The sequence below is a fragment of the Propithecus coquereli genome, unplaced genomic scaffold (assembly GCF_000956105.1).
Source record: "Propithecus coquereli isolate 6110/MARCELLA unplaced genomic scaffold, Pcoq_1.0 Scaffold206, whole genome shotgun sequence".
Taxonomy (NCBI): Eukaryota; Metazoa; Chordata; class Mammalia; order Primates; family Indriidae; genus Propithecus; species Propithecus coquereli.
This window is the reverse complement of record NW_012145634.1, coordinates 4,468,005-4,486,795: the sequence shown is the minus strand read 5'-3', so window position 1 is coordinate 4,486,795 and position 18,791 is coordinate 4,468,005. Positions and strand designations below refer to the sequence as shown.

The 18,791-nt window shown below is 46.3% G+C and overlaps 1 protein-coding gene across 1 annotated transcript in view; it reads left to right on the top strand.

Annotated features, from left to right (window-relative positions):
• The window catches only part of MYO18B (myosin XVIIIB), a 236,673-nt gene that overhangs the window by 172,833 nt on the left and 45,049 nt on the right, over window positions 1–18,791 (top strand). Inside the window, exon 38 of the mRNA XM_012644105.1 lies at window positions 491–676. Within this exon, the coding sequence (XP_012499559.1) occupies window positions 491–676 (186 nt within the window). The remainder of the gene's footprint in view (window positions 1–490; window positions 677–18,791) is intronic.

Here is an 18,791-nt window from a genome sequence, read left to right as displayed (position 1 = left end):
CATAGTTCTCTCTCCACTGCACCACTCCACCCCCCAAACCTTGGGATGCAGAGAGGATAGAGGCTGCTATAAATATTAATAATCCCCAAGCCTTATCCAGCACATCTGGGTGCCAGGCACCGAGCTGAGCCTTCAGCATAACAATGCAGTGGATCCTGACAGCATTCCCAGGACACAGGTACTGTCATCATCCCTGTCTCCGAGAGGCTCCACAACCTGCCCAAGTCACACAGCCAGGAAGAGGTAGAGGGGGGATCTGAACCCAGAGCATCATCAGTGTGCTACACTGCCTCTCGGAATAGCAGTCATCATTTCCCACGTTTTTACAGTAAATTCTTCATTTTTGTAGCAGACATCAGGATTCTTATCCCAATTACTTTATGAAAACCCACAGAGGTCTAGCAAAGGATTTGTTGTCTTCCTGAGGCCTCCTGCTTCGTGGCCCTGGCCTCTAACTGCAAAGCGGGCGTGTACCCTCTGCCCCTCCCAGGTCCTGGTGATCCGGCTTCGGGACAGCCTGATCAAGATGGGCGAGGAGCTGTCGCAGGCAGCGGCGTCTGAGTCCCAGCAGCGGGAGAGCAGCCAGTATTACCAGCGGCGCCTGGAGGAGCTGAAGGCGGACATGGCGGAGCTGGCGCGCCGGGAGGCAGAGGCCAGCCGGCGGTGCATGGAGCTGGTGAGTCCCGCGCCGACGCGGCTCTTGCTCGAGAGAGGGTTTGGGATGAGGTTTAGGAAGACTTCCGGTGGGAGACTCCTGGGCCTGTGCGCTGTGCCGGAGGAAGCAGGAAGAAACGGAAGTGGGATGGGCTGAAAGACGGCACTGCCATTGGCTGCCAGCTTCAGGGGCGGAGCCAAAGCGGACCAATGGCATTCACTGCTTGCGGCTGGACGGGCCCCAAGCCTGATTAGATCTGACACCAGACTTTTCATTTCCCGCCTCACACGTTCAACCCCAATGCAGAGCAGCCTCGTACAAAGCGGAGTGAACTTATGTTTATTAAGTGTCTGTCTTTCACTGGGTTTTAGCATCTGAAATATCATGTAACCTCACACCAACCCTGCAAAGTCAGACTTATCACTTCCATTTTACAGATGAGGAAACTGAGCCCCTCTTAAAGTAAAGAGGGAAGATAACTAGTCTCAGGTCACATCTAGTGAACGCAGAGCTATTTCTGAGCTATGAATTGCAACAACAAAAAGGTAAAAATGATGATGCAAGCCACCATGTAGGAAGCATTTGCTACGTGCCAGGTTCTGAACGAAACATTTCTTATTTAAATCCTCACATTAAAACTGGGAGATAGGTGCTATGATGATTTCCCTTATAAAGATGAGGAAACTGAGGCACAGGGTCATCAACCTGCCAAATCGAGGCTCAGAGTGGTATGTTCACTTGCCCAAGGTCACATATGAGTAAGAATTTGAACTCAGGGCTGCCTAACAGTGTAGTCTCTGCTTTTGATCACTGATCCATACCTTGCCCCTAGTGTGGTCCAAGAAACAGTTTTAAATTATGTTTCCTGCCTAATGGGAAGGTTTTGCCATCATTCGGTGTATTGTGCTAAGAACAGTTTCCTACAGGAGCCACAGGGCATCTGAGAGTGCCTCTTCTACCTTTTCCCTGCGGGGCTGGACATGCCCAAGGCTCCAGATTTCTGATTCTGTGACCCAGGGGGCATCTGGCACTCCCTTTGCCTACCACCACACAGCCTTCCTGAGGAAGTCCCCCGCATGCCAAGGCTTGGCTCAGGGGTCTCTAAGTCGCAGTCATTTTCTCCTTCCCACTCTGTCCATTCTGGTGTTGTGACAGGTCTCACCAACTTGTCCTCCCCCAGCAAATATATTTCTTGGGCCACTGTCTCCCACAGCCAGTGTCATCCCCATCAGCTTTCCCTTGACAAGCCGGCTGCCTGGGTCTTCTGTGTAGGGGGAGGTGAGGCACTGCACAGAGACAGAGGTTCCCAGGCAAAGTCCAGGGCCCCTGACTGACAGTTCCTCCACCCCTATGGCACTGGGAGAGAAAAAGGCTCTTTCCTCAATTGACACGGCAACTTCCTCACTACCCAGCCTCGCTTCTCACGCAGCCAAGTTGCACTCCTACAAGCTCTGGCTGGGAGGAGAGAAAATCCTAGGCTTTCTCCTCTGATGTCTTCTTTAACTGGCCAGACACTCAGGCATTCCAGTCAGATCAAACAGTGGTTTTCTTTCTCTCTCCCTTGCTCTCTTTTTCTCTGGCTTTCCTCTCCCCCTCTCTCCTCCTCCCTCTCTCCTTTCTCCTTATTTTCCTCTCCCTGTCCCCTTTCCTGGGGCCATATTCAGATCATTAAAGACCCTAAAATACTGAAAAGATTATAATGTAGCCCCCACATATGAATAAAAATTTTAAAAAAACTCACAAAACTGTAAAACACAAAGCTTGCATGTATGCTGAGATTAGACCTGCATCTTTCTCTGATTTCTGATTGCAAGTTTCTGGGTAAGTTCATCAAGGCTGAACTTTCTCTTTATTTCAGAGTGTTTGCAGTTGGGAAAAGTATCAGTTTCATAGGATCGCAATAATAGATTACCACAAACTGGGTGGCTTAAAACAACAGAAATTTATTTTCTCATCATTCTGGAGGCCAGAAGTCTGAAACCAATGTGTCAGCAAGGCCATGCTCCCTCTGAAGACTCTAGGGGAGAATACTTCTTTGCCTCTTCCAGCTTCTGGTGACTCTAGACATTCCTTGGCTTGTGGCTGCATCACTCCAATCCTTGCCTCCGTCTTCACAGGGCCATCTTCTGTGTGTGTGTGTGTTTCGAATGTCCCCCCATGTTTTCCTTATAAGGACAACTGAAATTACATTTTTGGCTCACCCTAAATCCAAGCTGATCTCATCTCAAGATCCTTACCTTAATCATATCTATAAAGACCATTTTCCCAAATAAGATCATATTCGCAGATTTGAGGTGGACATATCTTTCAGGAGGCCACTCTTCAAGCCATTATAGAAGGGGAGGGCATTGCTCCTCCTCTGGTGTTCTGAAGTCATCCAGCACATCCTGCTGTTTTCTCAGCGATTCTGTGGGACAGCAAAGCTGCAAAGGGTAATATCAGGCTGGCAGCCTCTTCCTAGTGGTGGATGTCCCCAGAACTCGTCAACCTATTTGACCTCAAGTGCATCCCTTGCCTTTGGGCCCTGGGAAGTTTCCACTGAAAAAGGAGAAAAGAGGATGTCATACTCTTGTTTATTCACTTATTCATTTAACACATATCTACTCAATAGCAGCCACGCCCATGGCACAGATACAGGCATTGGTAAGGAGAGATGAGGAATCCTGAGGTCCCTGTTGTGTAGACACAGCGTAGACGAAACATGGCTCATTGGAAGAGTTAAGTGCTCACTGTTATTTCAAGTTGAGCCTTGTTGCTGAAGCCCCTCCTGGTACTTCCCAGGCATCTCAGGACAGATGATCCTGCCTGTCCATGTCCAATTTGCCTTTCCCCATCTCATTCCTGTAAGCCAAGGGGCAGCTTCTCTGCACCATTCATTATCCCTAAACTACACCAAAACTCTGAAAGGAAGCCAAAAGCCAAAAGCCTGAAAGAGCTCTGGTTCTTTCGTTCATGCGGTACGTGTACATTATTTTCACTATGGATCAATCCCCGTGCTACCTGCTTGGGATCTGGTGAGGAATAGGACACACCCTTGACCTCAAGAGGCTTGTGCATGGAAATATAGAGCTGCATGGGAAAATATAGCTAAGGCCATGGCTCGTGTACTGTATACAGGTATGGAGTTTCCTTCATAATGAGAGCTCAGAGCTTTCACAGGCAAAACCGGGGTGGTGCGCTGTGATGTGAGCCAGTCTTGGAAAGCCAGTTGCCACCAAATCTCTCTCCCACACCCACTGTCACCACCACAAACCCATTTCTTAGGGTGGAACACTGTCTTTACCTTCCATTTTTAAAATTCAAATCTCCCTAGAGACATAGAATGAATTTACGAACTCCACCGTTCAAGTATTCATCCGTTCATTCATTCATTCATTCATTCATTCAACAAACATCTATTACGTTGTTCTATGCTCAGGCTCTTTACAGATTCTGTCCTCTATAATGCTTAACATCAACCCCAGGGGGTGGAGGATGCGGAGGGCAGAGGTGTGAGATTGCCCAGGGCTGCAGGGTCAGGGATGGCAGAGCTGGGATCGGCATTCCTGTGCATCCAACGCTGAAGCTATCACCGGAACCCCCCTACCCCCACTGCCTTTTCAACCCAACCTTGCTGAAAAATGGCTCTGCTGTGGGAGACCAAAAAAGGATCCAGGGCCCCAGTGAGAAGCAAGAAGGATGTTGATGGATCTCCTGTCCGCATTCCTTTCCTCCTGTCCCCAGCCTGCACCATTTGTCACTGTTGGTGTTGGTTTAAGGGTTGCGAGTGGTTGCATGTGAATGATTTATACCCCCAGCTGACTCACCGGCACATCCAGATCAGGATCAATTACCCGGCCGATGGAACTTCTCTTCCAGAGAAAAAGAAAAATGAGGTTTTGCCATTAATTTTAGTAAATGTACTATTCCTGGAGACTCCAGGAGCCATTATGGAGAAAAGAATATTCTGGCTCTAAATCATTCAAGTCCCTTTGTCATTGGGGTGATGAGACAGCTCATTCATGGATTTATATTCTGTTGTTTTTCAGTAGCTACAGAGCCCAGGGGAGACAACCTTGGCCTCAGGACGGGTTATCCGGGGAGTGTCAGGGAAGCTGGAAGTGCTGATGGTGACCGGAAGGCCCGCCCTCTGCCTGCTTTCAGCCACATGCACCTGTTTAGGAGGCCGCACCTGTTGGGTTTCACCCTTCGTCATCTTGGCCTGACTCTCTAATTTCAACTTTCCTCTGAACAAGTGTTCTTTTCCCAAGTTCCCCAGGTCTTGGAAAACGTAGGTGGTGTTTCTGCTCACTCTTAGTAAATCTGCCCAGTGACCCGAGCTGGAAATAGCAATGACCTGTTTCCCTCTTGGTGTGTGTTAGTCTCCTAGAGCTGCCATAACAAATTACCAAAAACTGGATGTTTTAAAACAACAGAAATTTATTGTCTCCTAGTTCTGGAGGCCAGAAATCAGAATCAAGGTGTCAGCAGGGCCACACTCCTTCTGAAAACTGTAGGGGAGCCTCCTTCCTTCCTTTCCCAACTTCTGGTGGCTCCAGGAATTCCTTGGCTTGTGGCTGCATCACTCTCATCTCTGTCTCTGTTTTCCTGTGAGCTTGTCTTCTCTTTCTGTTCCTGTGTGTCCCTCTCCTCTTCTTATAAAGGGACGCCAGTCATTGGATTTTGGGCCTACCCTAATGTGGTATGACCTCATTTTAACTAATTATTTCTGCAAAGACCTCGTTTCTCAATAAGGTCACATTCTGAGTTTCCGGGTGGATATGGATTTTGGGGTAACACTATTTAACCTACTACAGGGTGGTTGAAAGAGCCCTAGACTTGAGTCTGACACCTCAGACGTCTAAGTTAACGTTGCAGAACCTTGATTTCCTCATCTGTAAAACAGAGGGGTGTAACGCAGCCCGTTGTGTTGGGTGGCCGTGAGGATTAAATGAGGTAACGTATGTATTAATAAGAGTACCAAATAGTAGCACACGGCAGGCACTTAATAGACGGTACTTTGTTTTCTTTCTCCTTCCTTCTGATATTCCTCTTATGACTTTCTCCCAGGACTCAAACTTTATCATAAATCTGCCAGCTCCACTTCTGCGACCCGTGCAATGCCCGTGGTGGTTGAAGGCGACGATAGTCACAGGAACTAGTATTTGTTTACCGCACACCGAGTACTGGGCACTGGCTTAAGTACGTTACACGAGTCCTCTCCTTTTAGCCTCACTCTTGGAGATAATATTCCATATTCTACCAGTCAGGAAACTAAGAACCAGAGAGGTGAAACACTTACCCCAAAGTCACATTCCCCAAAAGTGGCAGAGACAGAATTTGAACCTGGGTCTGACCTATACTCAGAGCCCATCTCTTACTCATGACTTTTAGATACATGGTATTTACTCATTCATGTACATTTAACAAAAATTAATCATACAGATTAATATTGCTTTTGAATCTGCAATCTAGAGTCTCTCAGCCTTGGCATTATTGGCACCTTGGATCTGACAATTCTCTATTGCGGCAGCCGTCCTGTGCATGGTAGGATGTTTAGCAGCACCCTGGCCCCCACCTACTAGATGCAAATAGTACCTAGTTATTACAGTCGAAAATGTCTCCAGACGTTAATGAATGTCCCCAAGAGGGCAAAGTCACCCTGTTAAGAGCTGCTGGTCTAATCTAATCCTCACAATAACCCTTAAGGTAACACCCATGATAACTCCCCATTTTACAGATGATTAAACAGAGAGGTGCCGTGTTGTGCCCAAGGTCACAGGGCCACTGGAGAGGGAGGCACACCAGGAAGGGAGAAAGTCCGACTGGGAGGAGGAGGGAACGCACCTCCCTGCACTCCCAGGAACAACATGGTAGCCATTCCAGCAAAATCCAATCGTAACCTTTTCAAGACCCCGAGGCGGCTTCACAGCAGAATCTAATTCTGAGTGGAATTGAAGGCCTCGCTGCAGACTGTGTACTTTTAATAATGTTTAAATAAAACATGGGAGCATGGGTGTGATCTCCTCACCAAGCCTGGCTTGTCAGCCGCCTGGGAAAGGTCATAAATAGTTAATAGACAACCACTTATGGCTCTACTTCTGTTAAATCTAGCATCAATTATATATGGCCCGTGAATTATTTATTTGGTGTTACTTTGGGGTATATTTTTCACCTTCAGGGGGGAAAATGAAAAGAATGGGAGGCCTAAAGCAGATGAGGGGATAGCTGGGAGGTCCTTGTCTCCTTGGTGTCAGTCGATTTCCCTCCTATCGATGTGACTGAGAGGTGGATTTGGATTGAGAGGACGACACCAGACCACCAGGAAAAACGACTGAGGCGTGGTGTGCTGGTAAACACTAACAACTGCCTCTCTAGTGTAGGTGAATTCCTGTTTGTAGTGTTTGCCAATTTCTGTGGTGTAAATCTTCCCTAACTGCGCGACGTTGCCGAATGCAGAGTTGGGAAGCAATGCACAGCAGCACACCATGCTATATCATTTCCGCCACACGGACGCAATAGACACAAACAACTTCGAAAGCATAGGGATAGTAAAATGTTTGTAAAATCATTAGGAAGTGATGCATTGTGAGCATGCGTTATCTTTGTTTTTAATATAATTTATTTCATCATAAGCTTATATCGTTTATTTTTTAATAATAGCTGTGTTTCACAATGGGCTTTCAAAATTCCTGAAAATTTAACGGTCATCTCTTGCCAGCTGGAATGAGCTGCTTTCAACACACCACTGGCCTGGAGTCTCCTTGGGGTGGGTCCCCATGCCCTGGATAGAAGGCTGGTGGGTGAGCGGAAGGAGTGAAAGTTTGGAGTCAGAAAGCTCTTAACCAAATCTCATCACTCACTGACTGTCCTTTTTTGAGCAAAGTTACTTCACCATCAGAACTCTGTCCTCTTGAGCAAGTTCTTTTTTCTTGTGTGTGAAATGGATACAGTCACACCTACCCCAAAAGACTAAAGCGAGTAATTCATGCCGTGCTTCTAGATCTGCCTGCCACACGGCTCTCCCCGAAGGCGCGCTGGCTCTGTCCTTCCTCTTGTCCACTTTCGTCTGTCTTCTGACCACATCAGGGCAGAGCCTTAGGAAGCCCAAAGCTAGATTCTGTTTGGTTTTTGTATTTGCTTAAATTTTTCCTTGTCTTTTTTTTAAATTTTTTTTTTGCCGCCCACAGATTCATGTTTCCAAAGGTCAGACTACAACCCTCTCCCACTACCTGCCGCACGGCATCCACCAAACCCACAGTTAAGGTGTTCGTCTTAAAAAGCCCTCAGTGTTTTCCTCCCACCAATGGCTGTGAACTTGAGACCACAAAGATGAATGACTTTGGCTGGGAACTGAAGTATTTAAAAAAGCATTCCATATGGAGGGTATTCGTGGCCAGGAGCCGGGTATAAATAACACGTTTTATGGTTCTCCTGACGGGGAGATCGCTCTCCTAATTATGGCCCCGTTATCTCAGTGTGATCCAAAGTGGCCCGACATGTTTATAAACTCCGTGTTCATGGCTGCCTTTGATACCCACTCTTATGGGTCTCCCAATATGCTCAGAGAGCCGACAGAGGAAACCAAGGGTGTTTCTGTTGCTGCCCTCCTCCTAGGCACCATGGTGTCCTGTGTGTCTCCCCACAAAGGTTTCTGCACAAAAGAAACTTTGTCCTAGGAGGGACTTAAGTGCCACCAGCCCCAGACACGTTTCTGAAAGTGAATTCTTCCAAGCTGTGTTTATCTCACACAGCCGATGTGCTCGTCTCAATTCAAGAGGTGTTACCATCTAATGAAATGAGGTTTCTTTTTTTTTTTTTTTTTTGCATCTGCCTCTGAGATGAGATATCTTGATAATAAAATCTATTACCAAAAGCCTACCTAGGAATAATTGGGTCTATTACTCCCCGACTTGTGGTTTTGTTTCCACATTGAAAACAGGCTCGCCAGCAATTAATCAGAATTTAAATTCGCTAATACCAATTACAAATAATGCGCCGAGTCTCGAGACGGCAAATAGCAGAGCAGATACTAATCTTGTCCCCTGAGACTTCATCAATTGAACTTTCGTCACTTCAGACTTGCTGGAAATTAGAGTAACTTAACTCCTCAGAGTTAATTACTTAAAAATGAAATGGGGGAGCTATTGATTGAATATGGCAGGTGTACATTAAATTATTCAAATAAATTCGATTCAAATTGTTTAGATGAGATTACTCTTCACTTAATTGCATATCGGGGGGGCCTAGGAAGGTTGGTGTTCACAGTAGGAAGCATGATCACTGTTACAGGTCGACACCTTTAGCAGATAGTGGTCCTGAGGAAATCCAGGGAGCCCCAAAGTCAGACAATATTTTGAATTCATTTCCAAACTATAATTCAGTTTGAAGGGTAATTCCTCTCTATTTGGTGCTTTCGTTTGTTTGTTTTGAATGAGCTTAAACCATGAAAAGAAAGAGAGGATCTCAGAACTTGAGGACAAGTGGGGCATGGTGACTCATGCCTATAATTCTAGCACTTTGGGAGGCCAAGGTGGGAGGATCATTCTAGGTCAGGAGTTTGAGACCAGCCTGAGCAAGAGCAACATTCTGTCTCTACCAAAAATAGAAAAAGAAAGAAAAAGAAGAACTTGAAGATAGACCAACAGTGGGAAAGCAAAATGGTTTTATTGGGAAAATTGACCAGTTTGGAATTGGAAGTGTATTTAGTGGAAATAGATGAGTAAATTTGCCTAAGTTAAGTCTCTTTTGGTTGTTAAGTGACAGAAACAAAATTCAAGTTGGCTTAAGCAAAAGGGAATTTATTAGCTCATGCAATGAAAAAGTCTTGTGACCTCTGGTTTAGACCCAGTGGAATTCAGGGGCGCCAGTGATGCCAACAGGCTGAATCCAGGGTGCTGTGGTCAACCGGTACCAGTTTAGCAGAGGTGACTGTGCCCATCTCTTCCCAATTCTATGCTAAATGACGTCACATTGGGAGCTTGACGTTAGCCATTGAGGGAGTATTGATTCCATGGAAATTGGCCAATGCTACAAATCAGCGCTTCCCTCCCCTACCCCCAGAGCCAGTTTGAAACATTTGCCAGCACACCACTGGATGGAGCGCTCTGTTCCCATCGCCTTGGGGTTGGTTGCCATTCTCAGGTAGGCTTTCCCTTCCTCGTGGCAATAGAGTCAAGGCTGACAAACAACCAGCATATCAACCTCAGTAAGAAGAGGGCCTCTTTTACCCAGTAACTCAAACAAAGGTCCAGAAATGGAGTCTCACTGATTCTGATTGGCGTTACATGCCCAACCCTAAACCAAGCACTGGTGCCCGAAGGGTGCAGTCTCTGACTGGACAGTTCTGTGATAAATGCCCAGCCCTGAATCCAGGAGTAGAGTCAGGTCCATCCTAACCACATGGATGGAGAGTGGAGGAAGAATATTTCCCCCAAGGAAAACCAAAATGTTGATGCCAGGAGGGAAAAACCCGTAGAAGCCCACTGCAGAGGCTGTGTCTGTGTCCGTGACCCTCGCTGAGATCTGTCTGCATGGCCACACGTCCCTTCTCTGCTTTTTTTTCTTGCCTCCTATTTGACTTCTACCTCCTCAGTTTTCTACCTTTTCTGTTACTCCTGAGGCTGGGGTGTCCTATAAGTAGGGTGGATCAAAGAAAAGAAATGGAGGTCAGAAGTCGAAAGCCTGATTATCCTTTCTGTCTTCCCAAGGGAGTGGCTCACATAGTAGCAGGAGCCTTCCTTGGAGCCAGGAGACCTGAATTTGAGTTCCTTCTACTTCTAACTGACTAGGTGACCTTGGGCGTGCCTCTTCCCTTGCTGGACTCACTTTCTCTCTCTCTGTAAAATGGACCAGATGATCTTTAGAACTCTGCTGAGGCCTGAACAAGTTTACAGCTGGGTGGTCCTGGAGCTTCAAGCTTTGAATGTGTCTCAAAGAGCCGATAGTCCTGGTGACAGCCTCCTCTGGAGCAAGCTCATTCCTACACTCCGAGACCTATGCACAGAGTCACAGAATCTCCAACCTGGAGGTACCTAGGCGTCTTCATCCCCACTGATGCATCCTCCAACCTCAGACCAGTGAAGTTCCACTACTGGTCATGCAACTGCAGGGTTGGGGGAGCCACTGCCTTCGTGGACAACAATATCCCTGTAGATACCTCTCCCTCTAGCCCATTCCGGATTGATTCTATACCTATCCGCCACATGATCCCACGTGTCACCTGATCTCTGGGGAGATGGTTTCAAAGGGCAGAGAGATAACTCTTGCTTCTCTCACCTGGGAGGTGTCGATCTAGAGATTGTTTAAAAGTAGCCAAATCCGCTTTTGAATTCATAGCTGATGCATCTCTGTGGTAAACAGAGGCAGAGCTCCACATCAGGGCTCATCTCCCTCCCACCCCAGCCCCTGAGGCAGCAACACAAAACACAGTTTAATAATCCATCATCAAATCTTGCCGCTCTCCTGGTTTTTTGTAAATAAAGTTTTATTGAGACGTAATCACAAACACATATTGTCTGTGGCCGCTTCCGTGCTGCAGTGGCAGAGAGGCTTGTTTGTGATGGAGACCATTTGGTGCAGAATGTGTAAAATGTTTACTATCCGGCCTTTTATAGAGAGAGTTTGCTTACCTTTGCCCTAGAACATTGCTTAGCACATAGTAGGCATAAAAACTACGTGTTGAGAGAAGAGCTTGACAGGAAGGAGAAAGAACGGAGAGTAAGGCGACCTAGATGCAAACCTCAGTTTCACCACATCCTTACTGTGTGACTTTGCTCAAGGCACTCGCCTTCTCTCTGCTATCTCATAAGTGGGATAATCATCGCAACTCCTGCGCAGCATCGTGGGGAATATTTAATGAGATAATGTGTTTTAAGTACTTATCACAGTGTCTGGCATAAAGTAAACCCACTATCATCATTATTATCACCATCATCATTACCATCATCTCTTCATCATCACCATCACCATCATTACCACCACCCCTGTGAGCATCACCACCACTACCATCGTTACCATTCCTACAATCATCATTCCAATCATCACCATCGTTATCTTCATCACCATCATTACTACCACAACTACCACCATCACCGTCACCACCATCATCATCACCACCATCATCATCATCACCACCACAAGAGTGAAACCAAAGTCAGAGAGCATCTCAGAGCCCCTTCAAGAGTAGGACAACTCTGGGCTTCAGAATGGAGGGATAAGCCCAGGCCAGTGGGTTGGATTATTTCCAGTTTGAAAATTCTGAGAATTATGTCCCCAAATGCCGTGTCCCCACTCCGTGACCTTTGAGTTCATAGGTGCCTCCTTCTTTGCACTCAGTGTTCTGAGTATCGGCTTCATTGCAGCTCTGCCCTCTCCCCAGCCTTGCCTTGGCTGCATTCCAGGTAAACGACTCGGAGCCCATCCTGCCGCATGTCACCTCTGCCGCCCGCTAGGATAATTAGAATCAACACATTCATTTCCCTAACAGCGTTCTCATCTCCCCCTCACAAAGTTTTCAAATGGAAAAAGAAAGGCAAAAACAAGCTACATCTGTCCTTGTTCAGGCAATTTGCAGCTGTCTGCAGCTGACATCCACCCAGCTGGGTGCAGAGCTAGGTTTCCTGTTTGCTTTCGGTGGGAGATGACGTGGTCGACGCTGTTATTAAAGTTTGGCAGCAGTTTAGAGACAAAGCATCCTGCTGGAGAGATGCTTATAAACAAACACTCAGGGGGAATCCGCCAGGCTCCTGCCTTTGTGAGCTAACTGCTTGGTGGGTGGGGAGAAAAAAAGTACTGATGTCACTTCTCAACAAACAAAAGGAAAGGAACTTAGGGAAAAAAAAGAGATGGTTTTCACTTCTTCCTGAGAGCTTGCTGGGGTTGCACCCAGGTAATAACTCGGTACACCACTGCAGGGACCAGCCAGTATTTTCTGTAAAGGATCAGGTCGTAGATATTTTAGACTTTGTAGGCCATACAGTCCCTGTCACAATCACTCAACCCTCCCTTGTAACACAAAAGCAGTCACAGACAGTATGTGAATGAAGGAGCATGGTAGCGTTCCAATAAAACTTTATTTACAGAATGTCTTTTTTTCCTTTGGGTAGATGCCCAGTAGTGGGATTGCTGGATCAAATGGTAGTTCTACTTTTAGCTCTTTGAGATATCTCCATACTACTTTCCACAGAGGTTGCACTAGTTTGCAGTCCCACCAGCAGGGTGTAAGTGTTCCTGTCTCTCTGCATCCACACCAAAATTTATTGTTTTGGGACTTTTTGATAAAAGCCATTCTCACTGGAGTTAAGTGATACCTCATTGTGGTTTTGATTTGCATTTCCCTGATGATTAGAGATGTTGAGCATTTTTTTTCATATGTTTGTTGGCCATTAGTCTGTCTTCTTTGCTCTGACTTGGGTGGGGCAAAAGCAATATATGTAATCTAAACATTTGCACCCCCGTAATATTCTGAAATCAGTTATAAGCTTTATTTATAAAAACAGATGGTGGGCCGATGTGGCCTACAGGCTTTAGTGTGCCAACTCTTGCTCTATTGGAAGGAAAGGTGGAATAGGGGACAGACAGCAGAGCCAGGTTTAAATCCTGGCTCTAAGCTCTTTCAGAACTGGGCAAATCACCTGTCCTCTCTGAGTCTTAGTTTCTTCATCTGTAAAATGGGTCATAAGGTAGTCAGGAGATTAAAAGAGTGTCTTGCACACATTAAGTGGTTAAGAAATTATAACTCTCCTTAATACTGACCCCCTCATTCCTGCTAAAAGACACAAGAGAGTAAACTCTAATAAAAGAAGGCTGCCTGCTTTTCTGTTGGCCCCAGCTCTAGTTACAGTTGGTGATGCAGATGTTTCTGTAGTCCATTTGAAAGCAGGTCTGAATATCCCAAGGATGGTCCTTCTGCTGTGTTTCTGCCAGTGCCCTACCCCACCGAGATGCCTATTTTGTTTCCATCACAAAGGCAACAGCCTCATGTGGAAAACCCGGAGTACGAAAACTACGATTCTGTACACATCCTTCTGTTGTTAGAGTGCGTGGTTTGTGTTGTAGTTTAACGTTGGACCATCATTAAAGACTTTGTGTCTGCAAGTCAAGGACACTGCTATGTATCAAATCTAATAGTTATGTTTGCATTTTAACGGGTGTGATTTTCAGACAGCGTTCTAGAGACAATTCAGACTTTTGTGCACTGATGCTAATAGGTAAGATTCACTTAACCAGAGAGGGCAAAAAATGATAATTACTCTTCACAGGAAAAGTGTGAACAGAGCCGTGATTTGTCGTTCTATGGTGTGTGGGTTTGTTTGTTTCTATTATGGATGTCAGCTGGAGACTGATTTTCAGCTGGGTTACATATAACGCATATTTTCTTGTTATTGTTGTTGCTGTTATTACTATTTCTAGAACGGCCTATCATGCTTTAAAACAGGACTAAGCATGTTTTATACCTCATGTCATTTAATTCTCCCCAATTCCCTGTGACTTATGACTTTGCTTTTCCAAGTTTATTTGCACACTGGCAGCCTTGGCTGTAGAAATTCCAGAATCTCAGGCCCTGCCCTGCGCCTCTGTGTCATGACTGGCATTTTAACAAGGCCATCGGGTGACCTGTGTGCAACAGGAGGAGACCTGATACAGGTATTTCATCATGACTGTATTACAGGCGAGGAGATAAGGCTGAGAGAGGTTAAAGACAGGATTTCCTCCCATGCAGATCTTACCCACACAGCCTGCTGCACAACGTAGCTTATGGTCCCTGCCTCCGTATTACTGATTTGGTTGTTTTGCTTCTAGGTCTTTTCCCTAAACCGCACTATCCACTTCCTGTTGCCAGACACTACTTTCTTCTTGACTCTTCCAGCGTGGGGTCTAAAAGTTAACCACACACCCAGTAGATGTTCAAATGTTCGCTGCTCGTTGGTTGTGTGATTCCATGAAACATTTGCAAATGCGAAACTGAGAGCTTGCTTTGAAAAAGAGGGTGGTCATGGCTGTCAGTATCCGTCAGTAGGGTTTCCTGAGCATTTCAGGGGTTCGAGTCATTAGAATATAGAACAATAACACCTCTTAGAACGTCCAGACCACAGAAACACTGGATGTAGAAGGACAGAACTCAAAGACTCTAATCTTGGAGTTCTTTTGTAGTTTTCCCACTTGGAGTGATGGTTTCAGCAGGCAGAACAAGTGAAATGCAGTGATTTCCCAGATATTTAGATGATTTTCCATCTCACTACAACATATGCAAATACCCTAGGATGGTGTTGTCCGGTGTGGTAGCCACCGGCCTTACAGGGCTGTTTAAATTTAAGTTAATTAAAATGAAAGAAAATTTAAAATTCAGTGCTGCATTGCACTGGCCACGTATCAAATGCTCAGTAGCCACGTGAGGCTGGTGGCCACCGCCTTGGACGGCAGGCACAATCCTTTTGTGTAGAGTCCAAATGCTTCTGCTTTCTTCCTGTCTCATTTGCAATTCCCTCCCAGACTTCTCCCTAGGGTGGAGCTAGCTGGGCCACATGCCACTTTATTTCTGATTCCCTTCTTGCGCGCATATGGCTTTTCTCATCATCGTATCATTGTCATAAGGAGGGGGACCTATTTCTGGAGCAACCAAGAGTAATACATGCTCAGCTGAGCCTCACTTGGTCCCTCAGCTCCTTTGAGTCAAATCCCAATTGTGTCTTAGGCCACCCCAGTCTCAGGATGGCAAGGATGCAAATGTTGTCATCTCTCATCTATATTTCATTCATTTTTTTTTTACAAGATACCACCAGCCTGCATTTTTTGAAAAATTAATTTGCTTGCCTAACCCTTTTATGTCTGCTAATTAACTTTCCTACCTTTTCCTCCTCTACTACAATAGCGTCTCCTAATTATCAATACGGCTACTCAACCATTAGACCCACAGAATCTTAGCATTTGGGATAATAGCATCCTAGGACTTTGATGTTTATGACCTTAGAACCTTCAAACCAGAAAACCTTAGGATTTATAGAATCTTGAATCATCAGACACACATAATATTAAAATTTTAAGTTGAACCGCATGAATTTGCCATTTGTATAGGTCAAAAATGGTTCAGTATAGTTGAGTGCAGGTGCCTCAACCTCGTAGAAGTATGGGATATTGAAATCCATACATCCTTAGAATTGTTAACTCCTAATGCTACATGGTTTTGGAACTTTAGGGTTTTAGAACAGGGGCCAGTACACTTTTTCTACAAAGAGCCAGATAGTAATATTTTCAGTTTTGTAGACCGTAGAGACTCTGTCTCGACCTCTGAATCCTGTCATTAAGGCGTGAAAGCAGCCATAGGCGATGTATAAATGAATAGTTGTGCACCAATAAAACTTTATTGATAAGAACAGGAAGCAGGCCAGGTGTGACCCGGGGGCCATAGTTTGCTACCCCTGTTTTGGAACGTAAAACTGAGACAGTCCCACCAAGCACTTGGATTTGCACCGGAAACTCCGAGACCTATCTCCAACGGCTCCAAAGGGTCCCATTCAAAGGCAGAACCATTTTAAGGACAGTTTTGCCTGGTTCAGAACACCATCCATCCCAGGGCAGTGTCTGACTTCCAGAGAGGAAATGAAGGGCAGAAGGAGCCTTTGGAGGCTACGGCTAAAGTGATTGCTGGCACCGGGAGTCAAAGAACTGTAATACGTCCCATAGCTAAAGAAAAGTGGGGGAGACCCTCGGAACCAACGCCTGGCTCTGAAGCACTGGACAGCGCCCACGAGCCAAGCCCTTGATCAGAAGCAGAAATGGCTCCTGAGTGCCTGGGGGGGCATGACTGATGGTCCCGGCGAGAGCCGATGGGCCCCGGCTGCGAAGTGAATTCGATGAGGCTGTTCATCCGCGAGGCGGCACAACCGGGCCATGACCCCGAGATGTGGAGGGGAAAGAGAGCGCGCCCACTGCTTAGCAGTTGTTTTTCTTTCCTGCTGAGTCAATAAATGAACAAATGGACCATGAGTGGCCAAGTGGCTGATATAATTTTAGACTCCATCAAAAGGAAGATCACAGAAGCGTACGGAGGTAGCTTCAACATCTTTCTGTTCCACCTCCGTGAGCCTGGGTTTCCTAATGTCATCGTCTGAGAGGCATCTGAAAGCGGGTAGGGAACTGACGTTCACTGCGTGTCGGCTACGTGACAGACCCCGTGCAAAGCGCTTTTGATGCACCAGCTAATTAAACCTGCACTTTCAACCTTATGAGGCAGGTAATATTTTTATCTCTATTCTACACATTTAACAAAAGAGGCTTGCAAGAGATGAAGTGATCTGCCCAAGGCTAGACAGCTAGAAAGGATCGGCACCAAGGGATGTGATCAGTCTCCTGGACTCCAAAACCTATGCTCTTAATTGCGATGCCTGCGTTTCTCAAATGTCTCCTGTATACAGATCACCTGGGGATATTGTTAAAGATGTGGTTTCTGACTCAGCAGCTCTGGGGCAGGCTCTGACATTCTGCATGTCTAATCAGCAAACAGGTGATACTGATGCCGTTGGACCAGAGGGCTCATTTGGAGCAGGTGGTACCATGTCATATTTTCTGTTTATGCCAGACCCCCTGAAATCATGGAATGGGGAGGTTTATGTTTTTAAGATGAGGTCTCGCAGCAAGAAGCGATGTGTTCAGGATTCAAATTCACATCTGTCTGACTCCGGAGCCTGTGTCTTTTTTCAAATCACATCTACCATCTACCCTGATGTCTTTAGCCTGGCTCTCAGCTGGGGATGATTTTGCCCCCAGAGGACATTTGGCAATATCTGGAGACATTTTTGCTTGGCACAGCGTGAGTGGGGAGGTGCGGCTGCGATCTGGTGGGTAGAGGCCAGGAAAGCTACTGAACATTCTGAAATGTACAGGACAGCTCCCCTAACCTCCCACAGCGAAGAATTATCTGCTCCCAAATGTTCATGATGCTGAGAAACCCTGCTTTCTAGCTCAGTGTCTTTTGGTCCAGAAAATAAATATCTACCCAGAACCTCTCTCTTGAGGCCACTGAGTGTCCTTGGGTTGGAAGGGGTTAGTGGGCATTTGAACCAATCCCACTGAAAAGTGGCCGTGGATAAATCGGAGCCGTAACTACCCAAAAAGTTCCTCGTGCAATCAATAGGTGGAACTTTCCACTACTTTGAGATGAGACCATGGTGTTTGCAACTCTGTGATATCCTCTTGCCTCAGCAGCTGGAAACCAAATCAAGTCTAGAAATCATCGTCTTAATCTCGGTCATTATCATGCCTGGCCGCACGCTGTTTATTGGCGTCTTTTGCTGTTTGTGTCGCACGGGCTGTTTTCTGTGATGGTAGCTCCCGCCTCTACCCCATTCCTCAGCGAGACAGCGTTGACTCTGGTCCCAGCCTGGGGAAGGCTAAGATCTGGCATTGATCACCAACACCGATAGCTCTGTTCCACATCCTCTCTCATCAATTCTTGGGGGAACGTATCTAATGGTACAAGACTATTGATGAGGGCTGGTTTGCCTGGGAGGGGTTGTTTCTTCCTGCTTGCTTGAGCTCATTTACGATGTTTCTTTGGCTGGTGAGGAATGCTGGTTGGGGCTTCAGTTGTTAGGAGGTGATCAGATGTGTCTGAAAAGAGAGGTGGGTCTCTGAAGAGGGAAGAAGCTGTATGGTAAATAATGATCTCATACACATTCAGCTCTTCAGTTTACAAAGCACCTGAATGTAACTTGGGCCTCACAACACCCTGTACTGACTGAAGATGAGAAAGGAATTCATGCCTGATGTAGGGTTGAGGACACCACTCTAGGAGATGCCTCCTGGTCTGGGCAGATGTGGATCCAATCCCAGGTGTTGAGTTGGTTGCAGTTCTCATTCTCACCTTTGTGCCGTCTCTCCCGGGCTGTGCCTACCTGCATAGCTGTTGGGCTGTGGTCATTTTAGTCACTGGTGGCCTAGATGACTTTGTTCGAGGGGTGATCTTCCAACTCCTGTGTCCATAGGCTATGTCTGCAATCCCTGGCCCCCTCTTTACCGGGATTGTGCTGGACATACATGGATGCTAACAGAGTTATGGCCTAACATGATCCGGGGGTTGGCCCGTGGGTAATAGTGATTGTATCTAATTCTTGGACATGTTCACGTGCCTTGTGATTTGACAGTGGGGGAGTAGGAC